The sequence below is a fragment of the Mustela nivalis genome (assembly GCF_964662115.1).
Source record: "Mustela nivalis genome assembly, chromosome: 6".
Classification (NCBI taxonomy): domain Eukaryota; kingdom Metazoa; phylum Chordata; class Mammalia; order Carnivora; family Mustelidae; genus Mustela; species Mustela nivalis.
In genome coordinates this window covers 14287920-14307325 of record NC_139025.1, presented here as the reverse complement: position 1 = coordinate 14307325, position 19406 = coordinate 14287920, and the positions used below count along the sequence as shown (strand labels likewise).

At 42.1% G+C, this 19406-nt stretch overlaps 1 protein-coding gene across 9 annotated transcripts in view; it reads right to left on the bottom strand.

Annotated features, from left to right (window-relative positions):
- Positions 1–949: 949 nt before the first annotated feature.
- Positions 950–19406, bottom strand: part of PSEN1 (presenilin 1) — a 68024-nt gene continuing 49567 nt past the window's right edge. For all 9 annotated transcript variants that reach the window (XM_082733491.1, XM_082733495.1, XM_082733492.1 and 6 more), the window contains 4 exons: positions 16089–16175; positions 12776–12949; positions 3807–3925; positions 950–2202 (listed from right to left, as the gene is read on the bottom strand). In XM_082733491.1, the coding sequence (XP_082589617.1) occupies positions 2047–2202; positions 3807–3925; positions 12776–12949; positions 16089–16175 (536 nt within the window). In that variant the 3' untranslated portion in view covers positions 950–2046. The remainder of the gene's footprint in view (positions 2203–3806; positions 3926–12775; positions 12950–16088; positions 16176–19406) is intronic.

The following is a 19406-nucleotide window of genomic DNA, read 5'->3' as shown; positions in this document are numbered from 1 at the left end:
TGGGACCTTTGCACAAATCAACCATTCCAGATGAGGGGTCCCTCAGGAATCCCACAAATCACAAACACATTCAGGTGTCCTTCCAGAAGAGAAAACCCACACTGCTACATATCTGAGGAAAAAGACTCTTGGAAAGGAGGGGCTAAGCAAAGAGACGAGAGAACCTACAACTTTACGCCCCGCCCTTCCTGTGCACTTGGTTTTCGGTTCTGCCTGCAGTTCTCAACTGCCTACCGTGAGCCAGTTTTTACCTACGCGGTTATGATCCGCACACTACTGCTCAAGTTAGTTTGTGATCATCCTAGACAGAAAACAGATATTCTAAACTGCAAGGAGAACCACCCACCAGATCACATGACAGGCTGGAGAGAAAGCAGGAACAGGAAGAAAAGCTGGTCTTTCAGTTCCGCCACAAGGACACACTAAGCTTCTCACAAATGCTTCCGGTCTGATGCCACGGCTACGGGCTGTCGGTGGCAGAACGGCTGTGCCCGCAGAGCTTCACTTAGAGGAGCCGTGTGCCCGCAGGCCGGTGCTCTGCTTCTGTCCCCAGCTGCGCCGCGCCGGGCCTCTGCCCCACAGCCCCGATCACCGATCAAAGGTTTACTGAAAGGAAACGTAAGGCAGAAGGGAAAGCGCCGGACACCCATTGTGAGGTTCTCGAGGAATAACTTGGTTCTCCTTAACATCTGCCCGCGGGCCGTTAGCTCACTTTGTCCCACCGGCTGTGAGAGGCCCCTTGTTTCTCTTCGCGGCAGCTGCTTCTCCTCCTGACCCTACGTCCTCCCACGCGCGGCTCACCGAGTAGAACCACGGCCTTCTCCAAACTCTTACTTTGTACTGATACGACTGACTTTATAGACCGCCAGCTTTTGGCTGTTGGTCCAAATTCCAACGCACGGTCAGAGACAATGGATTGTAGTTAAAAAAGAAAAACCAGGACAGAAAGTGCTTCACCAGCCATTTTACTCTTCTTTAATTTCACTGTCTTTGGGCACACATTGTATTTGCTACTGAAGAAATTATGGCCGCGAGGCTGACAGCACTGATTCGTAACACATTCTTTGCATCACACAGAGTAAAATCCTAGAGTACCAGAGCTGTCTCATTTGCTGTGTGTCTAAGACAATGCTTATGGGGGAGTCAGGGAGAGACAGGAAGAATGGAAGCATCCAGGGGCACGAGAACCGGTAAGTATGTCTAAAAACAAAGAATTTGGTGGAAAAATCCAGAACACAACTAAGGCTGATAGGTAACCGTTTGGATATAATTCCATTCTTTCCAGAAATGACTGAATTTGGAACCTGAGGTTAAGACTTTTAGGAAAAAGCAACCTCGTATTAGTTCAGACTGTCCCTGGGAAGAAATGGTAACCGTTGATGGTACTGAGTTTCAGTGCTTGAAAATGAGACTTTTCAAAATCAACCTACACACCTGACTTGACTCAAGGTGAAAAAAAAAAGTCTTATTTAAAAATGGTAAGTCTGCAGCAAAAAGGTCTGAAAGTGAAAGTTGGAGTCCCGTTTCAAAAACCTTTTCGTTTTGCTGCTGGTGCCCGCTCTCCTTACAGGACCTCCCGCAAAGGTTCAGAATTCAAGACAGGTTCGTTAGGTTGATCTTCAACATGTAGTTTAAGATGAAGAGTCCTGTTTGGTTTACACCATGCCGTTTAATTTCTTGGTAATGGTAGTCCTGAGAGTCTGCCGTGTTGGTAAAATCCACCTGTGACCAAGGGTTACCCTGCTGGGGGGAGCACAGCAACTTCGTGGTCCGTCCCTTTTCCTCAGCCTTGTCCCTCAAACCTGGTAGTTTCTGCACCGAGGGACTCAGCCCATCACAATGATGTATGTTCGAACCGTTTTCTGGAGACACCTCCTTCCAGCGCCCAATGGTACAGGTGGTTAGGAAGACTTGGAAGGAAGCTGCAAAGAGTCCAGCTGGGAATCTTGCCTTTGTTAGATGTGGACACAGGAAAATCATCTTTTCCTCCCCAGATTTTATTATAGTCAAAGGAGAAAAATCCATGGGATTCTAACTGCAAATATGCTAAATATAAAACTGATGGAATGCTAATTGGTCCATAAAGGGCTGTACCAGATAATCTGTGGCGAAGTAGAAAACAAGCCCGAAAGTGATAGAGATCGGAAGAGCTGGCAACGCTTTCTTGAAAATGGCGAGGAGTAATAATGTAAGGCACAAACCCTGTGGAGAGGAGGGGAAAAGACACAAACTGAGACAAAATTTGGAAGTATATCATGCAAGAACAACCGAATCGCAAGTCCTAGTCTTAATTCAGTTCACTGAATACTATCCTTTGAGGTTAAATTTTAGGACAATTTTTTAATCTAAATTTTGAAACATTTGTTTTCCTTTGCAGCACAGAGTTCACGAGGCACACACTGTTAAATTTTACCCCTTAATCCTAGGTAAGAAATAGAATCCAAAAATAAGTAAAACTATTTTAAATTAAATAATACTGAAATTTCTATCTAAAATATTGAGTCGGCTACTGCGAGTTCAGTGTGGCTGGCTAAAATCCCAGAGGTGAAAAGCATCCTCTGTGTTGTACGGGGGCCAAGAGGTGCTCACGGAACAAACCAGTCAAGGTTTATGAAGCATACACAGGCTTCTCTCGCTATCTGAAAGTAGCGCTTTCCTATGAACTTTTCGTAAGCCAAAATGGCATAAAGTGAAGTGTATCCCCATTTTCTCATAAGCCACTTCACTTTTAGGAAAGACCTTCACTAGTACAGGAACATTTTATTTTTGTATATGCAAAAATCCTCTCCGATTTCTTTTGGTTAGCAAAAATAGCTAAGCGAACTTTCAGAAAGTGGAGGAAGATCCGTAAACACAGAGCAGTCAAGTCATATACACGGTCCATGTTTTTACCCTAGCTATTGAGACAATGTCTGAAAACTGAGCATCATTTCGGCTTTATCCAGAATAAATCACTTCCTTCTTAAAAGATGACACATGCAGAAAACTAACCTCCAAAGAAAAATAAAACACGTAAAAATCTGAATTGGTTTTGTTATCGTGACAAACCACAGACGAAATCATAAATGTGGAAGTCAAGGCTCTCCTCTAACTTCACTCACGTATACCGAAGACATCCCATCAGCAAAAATACCAGTAAGAGACGTCTGATGACTTGATGGTTTTGAAAGCTGCAGGGTTCATGTTGTGACACTCAAAGCAAGACTTACATGGCATCATGCACTGTGTTAGCTCTTCTTGCCTCAAACTTGCTGCCCAAGGAGCACCGTCTGCTGCAGGTTGCAGCACTGAAGGCAAAATCACCACAGACTCAGGGACTAAATAAGGACCCAAGTACCCCTTTCAGACTGACTAGCACGCCTAACTTCTACATGTCTACGCTGCCAGGCTTAAAGTAGCAGTTCCTAACCAGAGGTGCCTATCAGAACTCTCCGGGGCACTTAAAAACAACAACAATGACACACAATTATAACTTTAAATATCTCAGGGCAGGGGTCCTCTTGATCTAAGGGTTGGGAGTTCAAACCCCACACTGGGTGGAGAGTACTTAACTAAATAAAACTTAAAAAAAAAAAACCTCTCAGGGGAGGCATGAAGCATTCTAAAAGCACACAGGTGATTTTAATGGATGGCCAGGTGGCAACACATTCAAGTAAGTTTCTTTTCTTTTTCTTTTTTTTTTTTAAAAGCTCTCCAGGTGACTGGCACACTCAGCCCAGCCGGGGTGAAAATGAACCACCTTAAAGGGACAACATAAGCAGAGTTTTGAGATGAGCTGGGACAGGTTTTTATTAATGTGTACTTACAATTAATATGGCTACAAAACAGGCTATGGTTGTGTTCCAGTCTCCACTGGCTGTTGCAGAAGCTTTACCAACCAGAACACTGTAGAAAATGAAATCTCCTAATCCAAGTTTTACTCCCCCTAAAAAAGAAGAATTACGAAGTTTGTTACTCTTTGCTATCAATTCAAAAATGTAGGGGCCCCTGGGTGGCTCAGGGTTAAGTGTCTGCCTTTGGCTCAGGTCATGATCTCAGGGTCCTGGGATCCAGCCTCGTGTTGGGCTCTCTGCTCAGCAGGAAGCCTGCTTTTCCCCCCTCTCTCTGCTTGCCTCTTTGCTTACTTGTGAACTGTCAAATAAATAAAATCTTAAAAAAATCTAACTGTCCCCCCCGCCCAAAGTCACTGCTGCATTCCATCCTGCACTGAATGAGAAAGCAGTAGATGATATATAAAATTCGGCTTTAGCTAGCTTTTCTTTTTTGGCCCCTCCATTATGAGTTTCAGATTCTAGATAACTAACTCTGGGGTCTTCAACAGTAGATGCTGTTGTTATATATAAAAAGAACAATAACTGTCCTCTACAGAATGGTTCGTTTACACACAGCATTTGCTCTCATAAATCCTCACGAGAACCCCTATGAGATAGGTATAATGTATTTCATAAAATAAACCCACTGTAACTATACAGTTCAATTATTATAAAAACTTACAGAGCTGTCCGACCGTCACCACAACCCACATTTCCATCGCCCCAGGCCTTACTCAACCCCGATCTGTTCTCGCTGTATGACTCTTCCAGACGCCTCATGGAAACGGGACTCATAACAGCATGTCGTCTTTGTGACTCACTTCTTGCAATGAACGTATTTTTGAGGTTTATCCATGATATTACATGTGTCTGTACTGTTTCTTTTTACTGACGAATAGTTTTCCATTGTATGGAAATACTGTATTTTGCCAGTTGACAGACATCTGGCTTGTTTGCAGTTTGGGATTATTACGAATAATGGTGCTATGAACATTATGCTGTGACCAAGGGTACACATCTCCGTGTGGACAGTTTTCACTTCCATTGGGTAGATTCCTACAAGTGGAATTGCTAGGTTATACGGTAAGCTTATCTTGAAAAACCTGCCAAATTGTTTTCCATACTGGCTCTACCAGTCTACATGGCCAGCAGCAATTCGAGAGCATTCTGGTTCCTTCACATCCCTCACCAGCGCTTGGTTCTGCTAGTCTGTTTGATTATAGGTTTGTTTTTTTTTTTTTTTTAAAGATTTTAGTTATTTATTTGAGAGAGAGGGGGGTGGAGAGCGCGCGTGCAGGGGAAGAGGCAGAAGCAGGCTCCCCGCTGGGGAGCCTGACGTGGGGTACCCCAGGATCATGACTTCAGCTAAAGGCAGACACTTAACCAACTGAGCCACCCAAGGGTCCCATGATTATAGGCATTCTGATTAATGATGTTGAGTAACTTCTCATGGGCTTATTAGCTCTTATATTTCTCCGCTGGTGAAATATTTAGCCAAACCATTTCCCTATTTTTTATTAGGGTTATCTTTTTTAAAAATTTTATTTAAATGTGAACCAGAAATGTTTATTGCAGAAATTTAATCAAAGTTCTCATCTGGTGGCCCCTGTTAAGGTTGGATTGGGCTCCTCTGTCCAGGGCTGGGCATATCTGAACTTTTTTTTTTTAAAGATTTTATTTATTTGAGAGTGAGAGAGAAAGAGAGAAAGCATGAGTGGGGATTGAGGGACAGGAAAGGAAGAGGGAGAAGCAGACTTGCTGCTGAGCAGGGAGCCCAACAAGGGGCCAATCCCAAGACCCGGGGATCATGACCTGAGCCGAAGCCAGACGCTTAACCCATGGAGCCACCCAGGTGCCCCCGAGCATTTTTTGTAGATCCTCAACACAAGTTCTTCAACAGGACTTGAAATATGACTTGTAAATATTTTCTTAGTTTGTGTCTTCTCTTTCCTAATATTATCTTTTCTAAAACAAGTTTTTTAATTGTGGTAAAATACACAATTCAACGGCATTAAATAAACTCACACTAGTGTGCTACCTACCATCCTTATCCTCCATTCACAGAACTCCCTGTATCTTGCAAAACGAATGCTCTACACCCATTAAACACAAATGCCTCCTCCTCTCCCTCCAGCCTCTGGCAACCATCATTCTGTTTTCTGTTTCTGAGTTTGGCTACTCTTAGTACCTCATGGAATCATACAGTATTTGTTTTTGTGACTGGCTTATTTCACTTAGCATACTGTCAAGTTGTTATAGCATCTGTTAGAATTTCCTTCCTTGGGGCACCTGGGTGGCTCAGTCAGGTCAGTGTCTGCCTTAGGCTCAGGTCATGATCATCGGGGTTCTGGGACTGAGCCCCACGGTAGACTCTCTGCTCTGTAGGCCGTCTGCGTCTCCCTCCGCTGCCTGCCACTGCTCTCTCTCTCAAAAACAAAAAAAAAGAATGTCCTTCCTTGTCAAGGCTGAACAACATTCCATGTATGTACACACATTTTATTTATACATTCATCGATCAGGGGGACACTTGGGCTGATTCTACCTCATTGCCACTGTGGATAATGTGAAGAAGTTGGGTGTACAAACATCTCTTCTTCTTATTTATTTAAAAATTTTTAAAAAATATTTTATTTTATTTATTTATTTGACAGAGATCACAAGTAGGCAGAGAGGCAGGCAGAGGAGAGGGGAAGCAGACTCCTCGCTGAGCAGAGAGCCCGATGCAGGGCTCGATCCCAGGACGCTGGGATCATGACCTGAGCTGAAGGCAGAGGCTTTAACCCACTGAGCCACCTAGGCGCACCCCCCCCCCCTTTTTTTAAACAACTCTTCTCTTAATAGCATCTTTTGAAGTGCAAAAGTTTTTAATTTTGGTGAAGTCCAGTCTATCAATTTTTTCTTCCATGTACTAGTGTTGTATTGAAGAACTCTGCCCAGCCCAAAGTCATAATGTTTTTCTTCTGTTTTCCTCTAGAAGTTTTAGTTTTACCACTTACATTTCAGTTTATGATCCATTTTGAGTTCATTTTCGATTGTGTGCCTGATGGATGGAGAGGGTGAGGCAGGGGTTTCCATTCATTCTTTTGCATGAGGACAGCTAATTGTCCCCACACAATTTGTGGAAAATATTATATTCTTTTCCTGTTGAATTATTTCAGCACCTTTGTAAAAGCTACTGACCATAAATGTAAGGGTTTTGAATTCTGTTCCATTGATTCATATGCCTGCCCTTGTGCCTGAATTGATTACTATCCCCTTAGAGTAAGTTTTGATGTCAAATAGTGTTAAGTCCACCAATTTTTCTTCTTTTTTAAGATTTTATTTATTTGAGAGAGCTAAGAAAGAGAGCATAACTAGGCAGAGCAGTAGGCAGAGGAAGTGGGAGAAGCTCTCTGCTGAGCGGGGAGCCCGGTGTAGGGCTCGATCCCCTGGGATCATGACCTGAGTCAAAGGCAGCCGCTCAACTGACTGGGCCACCCAGGCGTCACTTCTCTTTCAAAATGGTCTTGGATATTCAAAATTCCTTATATTTCCATCAACTTACAGACACTGACAAGCTGATCCTAAAACTTGCAAGAAATGCAAAGGCCTTAGGTATTCTGTTATCAAACATTTTTTCCCCTTCAAATTCTTTTCAAAGTAATAAGGAAAGGCTAAACAATGGATTCAAAAGATATGTTTTAACTTTGGGGCCCACTACTAATCCATAAAGCTTTACAACTGCCTTTTACCTTTCCGTTAAGTAACTATTCCCAACTGAAGTTTGGGCCTGGTCTTAAAAGGTTAGAGAAGCACTCCCAGGAGACAGGTGAGGGCCCTGAGAGGTATGGTCCATTCCACATGTTGGGGAGAAAGAAGCAGAGTGCTGGTTAATAAGATATTACTGAGAAATCAGTGTTCTTCTTGAGTTGTGGGAGCCAGGGTGAGCTCCTCCTTAGTGGAAAAGATAAACACGTGACCCATGAAATCCGAAGCTGTGAACCACCCTTTCACTTGCTAACATTCCCAGACTGATGAATACACTCTCCAGTTTCATGTGTACAGAACAGGCCAGCTCTACTACTGAAGTACTTGAATGATCCGGAGCAAGTTGATTCAATTTCTCTAATCCTCAAATCCCTCAGCCCTAAGATGGGGATTACAAACAGGCCATTTCATAGAGTTGTTATCAAGAGTTAAAAAATAATACAGAAGGGACGCCTGGGTGGCTCAGTGGGTTAAAGCCTCTGCCTTCTGCTTGGGTGATGAACCCAGGGTCCTGGGGTCGAGCCCCACATCGGGCTCTCTGCTCAGCAGAAAGCCTGCTTCCCTTCCTTTCTCTCTGCCTGCCTCTCTGCTTACTTGTGATCTCTGTCTGTCAAATAAATAAATAAAATCTTAAAAAAAAAAAGTTGTTTAAAGACAGATAAGTGTTGGTGAGGATGTGGAAAAACTGGAGCATTCACACACTGCTGGTGGGAATGTAAAGCAGGATGGCTGCTTCGGAAAACAGTCTGGCAGTTCCTCAAAAGGTTAAACAGAATTACCATATGACCTAGCAATTCCACTCCTGGGTATACACCCAAGAGAAATAAAAACAGGTCCACACAAAAACCTGTACATGAATATGGACAGCAACATTAGGCATAACAGCCCAAAATGAAAACAGCCTCGATGTCTGTTAATTGATGAATGCGTAATAAATGTGAGATATATGTGAAATGTAATATTACTTGGCTATAAAAAGAAATGGAAGTACTGACACATACTACAACAGAGATGAACTTTGAAAACATTACCCTAAGGGAAAGAGACCAGTACAAAGGACCATATATTATAGGATTCCATCTATATGAAATGTCCAGGATAGGCAACTCTATTAAGAGAGTACATTTGTAGGGGCGCCTGGGTGGCTCAGTCGTTAAGCCTCTGCCTTCAGCTCAGGTCATGATCCCAGGGTCCTGGGACTGAGCCCCGCATCTGGGTTCCCTGATCAGCGGGAAGCCTGCTTCCCTTCCTCCTCTCCCCCTCCTCCTGCTTGGGTTCCTTCTCTGTCAAATAAATAAATAAATGTTCAAAAAAAAAAGTATATTTGTTGGTGTTGGTGGGACATGGGGGCTAAGGAGTTCAGGGTTTCTTTCTGAGGTGATGAAAATGTTCTAAAATTCACTTGTGGGGCGGCTGCACAACTCTGAATATAATAAAAATCACTGCATTATGTGTTTTAAATGGGGGGGGGTAGGAGGGACTAGAGAGCTGGACAGCTAAGGAGTGTGGGTTCTTTTTGGGGTAATGAGATAGATCCGGTATTAATTGTGGAGACGGCTGAACAATTCGGTGAATATACTAAAGTTATCAAGAAGTAAACAAAAATGGAGCGCCTGGGTGGCTCAGTAGGTTGAGCCTCTGACTTCAGCTCAGGTCATGATCTCGGGGTCCTGGGATAGAGCCCCACATGAGGCTTTCTGCACGGCAGGAAGCCTGCTTCTCTCTCTTCCTCTGCTGCTCCCCCTGCTTATGTACTCTCTCTCTCTGTCAAATAAATGGGTAAAATCTTAAAAAAAAAAAAAAGGTACATGAAAATAATGTATTAAATCAAAGCTTTTAAAATCACAGCCTCGGGACGCCTGGGTGGCTCAGTGGGTTAGGCTGATGCCTTCGGCTCGGGTCAGGATCCCAGGGTCCTGGGATCGAGTCTCGCATCGGGCTCCTTGCTTGGCAAAGGAGACTGCTTCTCTCTCCGCCTCTGCCTGCCTCTCTGCCTGCTTGTGTGTTCTCTCTCTCTTTCTGACATATAAATAAATAAATAAATAAATAAATAAATAAATAAAATCTTTAAAAAAAAAAGATAAAAATAAAATCACAGCCCCACTTTTTCATTCAAAGGCTTATGTTTAGGGGTGCCTCGCTGGCTCAGTTGGAAGAGTGCCCAACTCTTGATCTTGGGGTCAAGAGTTCAAGTTCCACACTGGACATAGAGATTACTTAAATAAATATTTAAAAATTTAAAAATAGGCTTACGTTTACGGAACATAATGAAAATAAATTTAAAAAAATAGGCTTCCATTTAACAGCAATATTATGGCAAATACTATAGTTAAACTTCACAGAATTCATTTTAATGGAGAGAAAGATATACATTATTTATTAGCAAAATTAGAGTAAGGAAACAAGTAACCATCAGTTTTTTTCTTTAGGCATTTACTGAAATGTCAAGTTTTTATTCACCTACAAGCCCAAGAAAATGAAGCAGAATAAAAATCTAAGAAATAGCATATTGCTCAGGAATTTTTCTTTAAATAGGTCCTTTTGATTTATTCAATCAAAATGTGCCATAGCCAAATAACTAAAACCACAGCAAAGGAAACTGCTTAAGTTAGTCAAAATGAATGAGCACTATTCTACCAGCAAGTGTTAATGCTAGGACTGGCTGCTAGTATTTTACTGCTATTTGCTAATAGTAGTCTAGGCCTTCTATTGTGTTGTTTTGTTTTTATTAACTCTGAAAAATAATTTCAAGTAATACGGTGTTCCTTGAATATTAAAAGGAGCATCTGTTGGTCTACCAAACATAAGACATAGTAAAGACAATAAATGATGATGACTATTTACTTTAATTGTAAGATTTCTCTAAACAACCTCTAGCTGTGTAATATTTGCCTAGCTTAAATGTAACATAAAAAATACTTCCTATTAACTTTTAAATAAATGTAAACATCTTAAAAACTGCCTGAAGGGTACCTGACCCAGCTGGTGGAGCGTGCGACTCTTGATCTCCGGACTGTGAGTTCTCGAGTCCCACGCTGGGTGTAGAGATTACTTAAAATCTTAAAAAATAGTGGGGCTTTGAGGGGCTCCTAGGTGGCTTAGTCGGTGAAGCATCTGACTCGTAGTTTCAGCTCATGTCACAATCTCAGGGTTGTAAGATCGAGCCCCACGTGAGGCTCTGTGTGCCGCAGGGAGTCTGCCTGAGATTCTCTCTCACCCTCTTTCTCTCCCTTTCCCTCTGTTCCTCCTCCCTCTCTCAAGCGCTCTCTAAAATAAATAAATAATTCTTACTAAAAATAAAACAAAACAAAATACTAAATACTGCCCGACGCTGCACCTGGGTGGCTCAGTCAGTTAAGTGTCCAACTCGGTTTTGGCTCAGGTCATGAACGCTGGGTGCTGGAATGCAGCAGCTCCTTGAGCTCTACATTCAGCAGGAAGTCTGCCTGAAGATTCCCTCTCGCGCCCTCTGCCCCTCACTCGCTCATGCTCTCTCACTTTTTCTAAATAAATAAATAAAATCTTAAAAAGAGAGTTCTTGAAAGGTGTTATTTCAGGAAGTAATACATTTACTACTACTAAAATCTCTTCTTCCGGGGCACCTGGGTGGCTCAATGGGTTGAAGCCTCTGCCTTCGGCTCAGGTCATGATTCCAGGGTCCTGGGATCAAGCCCCGCATCGGGCTCTCTGCTTAGCAGGGAGCCTGCTTCCCCTCTACCTCCCTGCCTGCCTCTCTGCCTACTTGTGATCTCTGTCTGTCAAATGAATAAATAAAATCTTTAAAAAAACAAAACAAAACATATACACACACACAGACATAAAAGACAAAGAGCACACGAGGAAATGATCAGGAGTGAGCACTCAAGTAGCAAGGACAATCATGAAACAGTCAGGCTGCTGCTATGGTCAACAGCTATATATTCTTTCCTTCCTTTGGCTACAGGCACCCTTGAGAAATGAGAGGAAGGGAAGAGGCAACCTGACTACAGCGGTAACTTTGCAGGCAGAGAATACACCAGCAAAGACAAGATCAAGCCTGGCTGTAAGCCAAGGCAACTGTGTCTAGTCTCCCTGGAGTATGAAAGTCACAGGGTGTAGCTGGCTCTAACATCTGGAAAATTCAGTCAAGCACCAAAGTCAAGGATACGCCCAGGTTTTGACCAAGTTAAAAGAGTAAGGCTGAGCTGTAAGAAGTGTTCTGCTTAAGCTGAACGATAATGTCCAGATCATAATAATCAATGATCAGTAAATAAAGAAGCTAAGAAATCTAGGTGTTTCTTTCTCTAAAATTACATTTTATAAAAAATTATATTTTTACTATAATGTTTTAATCCAGAGCTTCACTTTTGTGAGAAGAAAAAAAAAAACCCACCAAGAATAATTTAGTTGGAAACTGTATTAATCTGTTAATAAGTCACATCTTGGGGCACCTGGGTGGCTCAGTGGGTTAAAGCCTCTGCCTTTGGCTCAGGTCATGATCTCAAGGTCCCAGGATCAAGCCCCGCATCGGTGAAGGGTGGGGGTGTGTGTGTATCTGCTCAGCAGGGAGTCTGCTTTCTCTCTGCCTGCCTCTCTGCCTACTTGTGATCTCTGTCTCTCAAATAAATGAACAAAATCTTAAAAAAAAAAAAAAAATCACATCTTTAAGACTAACTGAAGAGATGACTGAGCCCGAATCAAAAGGGGCTCTTGATCATGTTCCCAAGAACCCCCATGTGCTAAAGAAAATCCAAGTGCCAACATATCTTAGACATTGAACAAATGTTTGCATTTCTCCCCATAACCTAAATCCCTTTTGTTTAAAATTCATAAAATACAGTGCTTGCTAGCAAAGGGAATATGTAAAAGGCTGAAACACTCAAGTCCATAGGTCTCTGCACAGGAAAAGGAAATGTACTAATGAAATTTTTGTACACAAATATTGCAGTCATGAAGCCTTACTGCAATAATAATTCTGAAAAAAATCTACCTCATAAAACAAATGCCTAATGTTCAGGCTATAAACGGCCATTTCCAAAAATCTAAGGAGCAGAATTTGGCCCATTGACAAACTGAACTATGAGAAAAGCAGTAATTATGAGCATGTCCCACTAAAAGCTTCAATCTGTTATTCAGAAGTAGACCATAACACTCTCTATTCATTTTATTTTTGAGGAGTTTGGTAACGTAGCACGTAAAAGAACCCACGACTATTCAACACAGAGAAATGCACGTACTTTCTTCTGGGTCCTCACTGGTGAGGATGTTGCTGGAAAGTTCCTGCACAGCAGCTCGTGTCTCAGTTGTAGAATGATGAGGCCCTAGGCGACTGTCCCTCTGGGCTTCCCACTCTTCACTGAAGCCACCATCGTCGCTCTCTGTCACAGGGTCTTGGGACTCACTTTCAGTGCCTTCAAGAGAAAGTGGAAATTACAGCTAACATTTTAGAAAAATTTCTTAATACCTTTAATAAAACTACATGGGAACAATAGCTACCCACCTGTCATGTAACTAGGTTAGTTGGCTCTTAAACCACAAATCATAAGCTGTAAAAGTGCCTGGAAGTTGCTTGACCAATAATCATTTCCCTTGTTTCCTGAGGGCAGAGTCCTGATTGGTTTGGGTTTCTGTCTCTCATGCACATGACTCTGGGGGTAAATCATGATGAAGCCAAGCCAAGCCAAGCCAAGCCAAGCATGGTACTCTCATTCCTGTTTCCAATAAAATCTCTAAAGGTAGGGGTGGTACTAGCCAATGCGTGGGGAGGCAAAGACTGCTCTGAATTTGGGGGATATTTTTCTCACTCTTTGAGAGAATCAAGGAAGAAACAAAACCGCCCCTTTCTAAGCCTGGATGATGTCTCATCTGGATATGATGTCTGGAACAACAGTTGTCATCTTCTGATCATGAGAAGCAGTGGGCTGAGGACCAAACCTGTACCTAAGAATGGCAGAGCAGGAAGATGGAAAGACCCTGGGCCCTCGATGACAGCACTGGATCATAAAACCGACCAGCCCTACAAAGGCCTACACCTCAGGACTGCTGGTCACACGGGAGAACCTAACTCTTCTTTGTTTAAAGCAAATGACTTGGGTTTTCTGATCTTGGCAGCTGAAAGCCCAACCATGGCTTTAGTGACTAAGAAAAAAGCAGACCATTATGGGGGAGGTGGGGCAGGAGAGGGGGAAGAATTTTTTTATGGACCAGCCATTGTGTCATAATGACTATCAGACTCAAAATTCTAAGCAGAACATCAAAGTCCTGAGAAACACCCATACATCAAAGATAATTAAAATACAGAAGTGAAGTTGATAAACTTTTTTTTTCCTCCTTTATTATTATTATTTAATAAAGTAAAACATGTTCATAGAGATGGATCTACCACGAAGACTGCAAGCCTCAGGCCTCTCACTTACATGGAATACTTCAGAGAGGCCATAGCAACTTCGTATTCATAACTTGCATTCTTTTTCTTAACCAAGTCCTCACAAATCCTGAATCATCCATGGTTTGGAGTTTACAAAATCATATAAGCATAAGATTTATAAATAATAACAGCAGTCCCTGCTCTGCCCCATCCCTCCTCACTCCTACCTGCGAACTTTTCAAGCCACCCCTTTTGGAGCCCTGTGTTTTTCTGTTCCAATCTAACTTCTAGTTCTCCTAACACAGTCATTTTTAGCCAGTAAGTAGCACCTCCCCTTCCAGGGGGTGTTTGGAAATATCTAGGATGGAGGGCTTTCTGCCTACCGTAATACTGCGAAACCAAAATTAACATTTAGAGTGAGAGGCCAGAAAAGCTAATAACCTGCAAACAGCGAAGCCCCACACAATGAAGAACTGCCCACCCAAAATACCACAGCACTCCCACTGAGGAACTCTGTAAGTTACCTAGCTCCTTCTAACTTCAAGGCTCTTCCCCATTGTTTCCTCTTCTGGAAAGTTCTTCTACTTGTCAGTTGGTTGTCACCTATTATCACTTCCTCAGGGAAGCCTTCCTGACTTTCCAGAGTAAATGAAATTCCTCTACCGTAAACTTTCATAGCAACCATACTTCTCCTTTGTAGTGCGTATCACAACTGTATGAATTATTTATAAAATTATTTGTTGAACATTTGTGTCTGTCCAAATAGGTCATGAGCTCCGAAGGGACAGGATATCTTGTTCAGTGCTGCATTCTCAGTGCCTAGTTAAAATACGAGGCACAGAGTCAGGCACCCAATCAATATTTGTCATGGGGCACCTGGGTGGCTCAGATGGTTAAGCATCTGCCTTTGGCTCAGGTCATGATCTCCAGGGTTGAGGGATCGAGCCCCATGTTGGGCTCCCTGCTCAGCGGGGAGTCAGGTTCTCCCTCTCCCTCTCCTCCTGCACATGTTCTCTCTCTGTCTCAAATGAATAAATAAAAATCTTTTAAAAAATTTTTGTCTAAAGAATAAAATGTTTTTCACTTACACTCACATATATACTCATAGACAACTCATATTTTAATTGTCTTCCCGCTTAACACAGATCAACACAACAGCCAGACTTGTAGCAATCATTTCCAATATATTTCCTTCTTCTCCATCAGGTCTCCTACTGGTTCTGCTGCAAAATTCCCAGTTGAAAATGTGCTCTTGCTGTTACTCAAATTCTAACTCAGCGGATCTCATGGGTCTTTATTTTTTTTTTTTTTTTTTTTTTTAAGATTTTATTTATTTATTTGACAGAGAGAAATCACAAGTAGATGAAGAGGCAGGCAGAGAGAGAGGAAGGGAAGCAGGCTCCCTGCTGAGCAGAGAGCCCGATGTGGGACTCGATCCCAGGACCCTGAGATCACGACCTGAGCTGAAGGCAGCGGCTTAACCCACTGAGCCACCCAGGCGCCCCTCTCATGGGTCTTTAAACCTATACTTTCCTTTTCCCATTAAGGCCCTTCTTTCTTCTCTCGCCACTGCTCTGCCTATTTCCCAGCTTGTTTTTCTTATAAAGTTACTTTTCTTCTTGACTATTTTTAGTGTGCCACTATTCCAATTCTTCCTAACAACTCCTAACTTACGCCTGCCCGGACATCTCTGTATCCACAGGGGCCTTTCCATCTCCCAGCCTGATCCTCCGGCATCATCTACCCTCCTCCAGAACGTCATGTCCAGCGGGAATATTTTATCTTTTTGGGATAAACATGATCACACCTTAAGTCAAATCATATTAAGTTACCCTGGCCATATCAGGTAAGAGGCTCTCATTTTTACATGTTTGGAGAGCAAGATTACTGTTTCTTTTTTAAATCACAGCCTCAACTTGGACCTTTCTATAATGGTATTAATGGCATTTAATGGCAGAAATTCTTTACCTAGGGTCCCTTGGCTGTATGGTTGGGTTTAGAGCACGTGAACTCCTTAAATATTTATCTGTATTTCCTGGGTATTACCACAGCTTCCAGGAGATTCTCAAGAGTCCATGACCAAAGACAGAGGTTAAAATCATTGCTTCACAGCTGTTAGCCAATATAACAGGACAATGACCCGGAAAAACCAGGCAGGAAATTACCAAATAAAAGACACCTACTTTGTGCATTATAATTGGAGTTTTTGGATACCTTCCTTTGGGCTTCTGGATCTCCCTCTGCCATATTCACCAACCACACCATTGTTGCTGTTGAGAAAGACAAAAGTCCAGTTAAGAACTTGAAACCCAGAAAGTACATGAATAGAGAACAGGCCATTATCTTTCTACAGAAATCACCAATCTTCTTAATGTTATCTTAAGAATCCTTAACAAGCAGAAGCAAATGCATTATTAAAAACCACACAAGGGGCGCCTGGGTGGCTCAGTGGGTTAAGCCGCTGCCTTTGGCTCAGCTTGTGATCTCAGGGTCCTGGGATCGAGTCCCGCATCAGGCTCTCTGCTCAGCAGGGAGCCTGCTTCCCTCTCTCTCTCTCTCTGCCTGCCTCTCCATCTACTTGTGATCTCTCTCTGTCAAATAAATAAATAAAAAATCTTAAAAAAAAAAAAAAATAAATAAAAACCACACAAGATTTTCCCTGATTTTGGCAGATTAAAAAAAAAAATTCTAAAACTGAGCGTTCACTCTAGCTTTCAAACTACAGTTGCTACTGTAAAAACCATAATTTCATTGTTTCCAGTCCCTGAAAAGTAATCAGAGAAAAACTGTTCAGGCCAGCAAGATCTATTAAAAAACAGCTGGAGGGCCGAACATTCTAAAATAATGTGATGAAAATTACTTATTGGAACTAAATCAGAGAACAAACTGGGACTCACAAAAGCATCACACAGCCATTATGATTCTAAGGATGCCTGACCTCTGGGATTTTCCATAATGCTAAACTGTGATATACAAGGAATAAAAAAAAGTTAAAAGCAGTAAACATAAAGGGGATTGTCAACTGGCTTATTCTATGTCCCTTTCACAAAAATACATACATATCCATATAGATCTAAGTATATACACAGACCCCTCTCACATTTTAAAGGACAACATGAAAACATTAAAATAGTACTTCTAATATATTACAAGTGGAATGAAAAATGGAATAGCCCCTATACAGCCCCTATTGAAGGGAATTTGGTAACATCTAACAAAACTACGTATGCCATTACTCAGTCGTAAGAATGAAATTGGGGCACCTGGGTGGTCCAGTCGGTTAAGCGTTCAACTCTTGATTTAGGCTCAGGGCCTGATTTTGGGATTGTGGGATCCAGCCCCACAGGGGCTCTGCACTCAGAGTCAGCTTGTCCCTCCCTGCGCCGCTGCCCCCCCGCCCCGCTGCTCATTCTCTAGTTCTAAAATAAATAACATCTTTTTAAAAAACACAATGAAATCTTGCCATTTTTATACTATCATGCTAAAACAAATAAATAAGACAAACAACACAGAAGCAAACTCAGAAATACAGGGAACAAATGTCTGGTGGTTGCCAGAGGGGAGGGGGGAATGGGCAAACTAGGTGAAGGGGATTAAGAGCTACAAACTTCCAGTTTTTTGTTTTGATTTTTAAAAGATTTTATTTATTTATTTGACAGAGAGAGAGAGAGGGAACAAGCAGGGAGAACAGCAGAGGGAGAGGGAGAAGCAGGCTCCCCACCGAGTAGGCAGCCCAATATGGGGCTCGATCCCAGGACCCTGGCACCATGACCAGAGCCAAAGGCAGATGCTTAATCAACTGAGCCACGCAAGGGCCTCAAACTTCCATTTATAAAATAAATCATAGATATAAAATATAGCAAGGGAATATAGTCAATAATATTATAATAGTTTCGTAAGGTAACAGGTTACCATGGTGCACATTTCATAATGTATATAAATATTGAATCACTATGCTGTACATCTGAAACTACTATAATACTGTATGTCAACTACACTTCAATTAAAAATAAAAAAACTACCTGTGCCTTAGCTCTTTGACCCAGGAATTCCACTTTTGGGAATTTATCCTGAAAATACTCCAATGATAATATAAAAATACATATAAACATGTACATACAGGGCTGTGGCAGGAACCAAATGCCAGCAAAAACCTGAGTCCAATCTGTTGTCATTGGTACCCCCAAAGGACTGCATTTTTTAAAAAAACAAATAGTCAAGAATATTGATTTAAAAGTTTTTAATATTTGTGTTTATTTCCATGTCAGGAGAAAAGTACTGATTACTAATACTGCTGCTTTAAAAAAATAAATAGGGAGGCCTGGGTGGCTCAGTAAGTTAAGCGCCTGCCTTTGGCTCGGGTCATGATCCTAGGGTCCTGGGATGGAGCCCCACATCTGGCTCTGTGCTCAGCAGGGAGCCTGCTTCTCCCTCTGCCTGCCATTCCCCCTGCTTGTACAGGGTTTAAAACAGGGTTAATAACATATATGCAAAATTCACTTAAAATTGGGAGCTTAAGAGGCGCCTGGGTGGCTCAGTGGGTTAAAGCCTCTGCCTTTGGCTCTGGTCGTGGTCTCAGGATCCTGGGATCAAGCCCCACATCGGGCTCTTTGCTCAGCAGGGAGCCTGCTTTCCCCTCTCTCTCTACCTGCCTCTCTGCCTACTTGTGATCTCTGTCAGTCAAATGAATAAATGAAATCTTAAAAAATAAATAAAAATAAAATAAAAAATCAAAATCCCTCCATTTTGACACCCACCATTAAGTTTTTAAATAACACAAAGTACAGGGACGCCTGGGTGGCTCAGTCAGTTAAATGTCTGCCTTCTGCTCAGGGCATGATCTCAGGTCTGGGATCAAGCCCTGCATTGGGCTCCTTTCAGCAGGGAGCCCGCTTCTCCCTCTGCTTCCCCACTTGTGCTCTAATTAAAAAAACTTTAAAAAATAAACATAAATAAATAAAAATTTAAAAAACACACAAAGTACAATTAAAAACTCTACAAGTAGAAAAAGGTATAAAGAAAAATGTAAAAGTTACTTCCATCTCTAAATCCCACTTCCCAGAGGTAAACACTATTAACCTTTTGTCAGTTATTTATTTATTTAAAGATTTTTTTTTTAATTTAAAGATTTTATTTATTTATTTGACAGACAGAGATCACAAGTAGACAGAGAGGCCCAGGTGCCCCGTGTCAGTTTTTTAAATGTATCACTGGGATTGTATATGCACAGACATCAAACATAACTCCCTTCCTCCCATACAATATTGCGTTATTGCTTTAAATCTCGCTTTCTTCTTCTTTTTAAAAAGATTTTGTTTATATATTTGAGAGAGTGAGAGCACACACCCAGGGGTGGGGGGCAGAGCAGGGGCCGAGGGAAAGGGAGAAGCATACTTCCTTCTCAGCGGGGAAACCGATGCAGGGCTTGATCCCAGGACCCTGAGATCACGACCTGAGCCAAAGGCAGATGCTTAACCAACTGAACCACCTAGGCGCCCCTA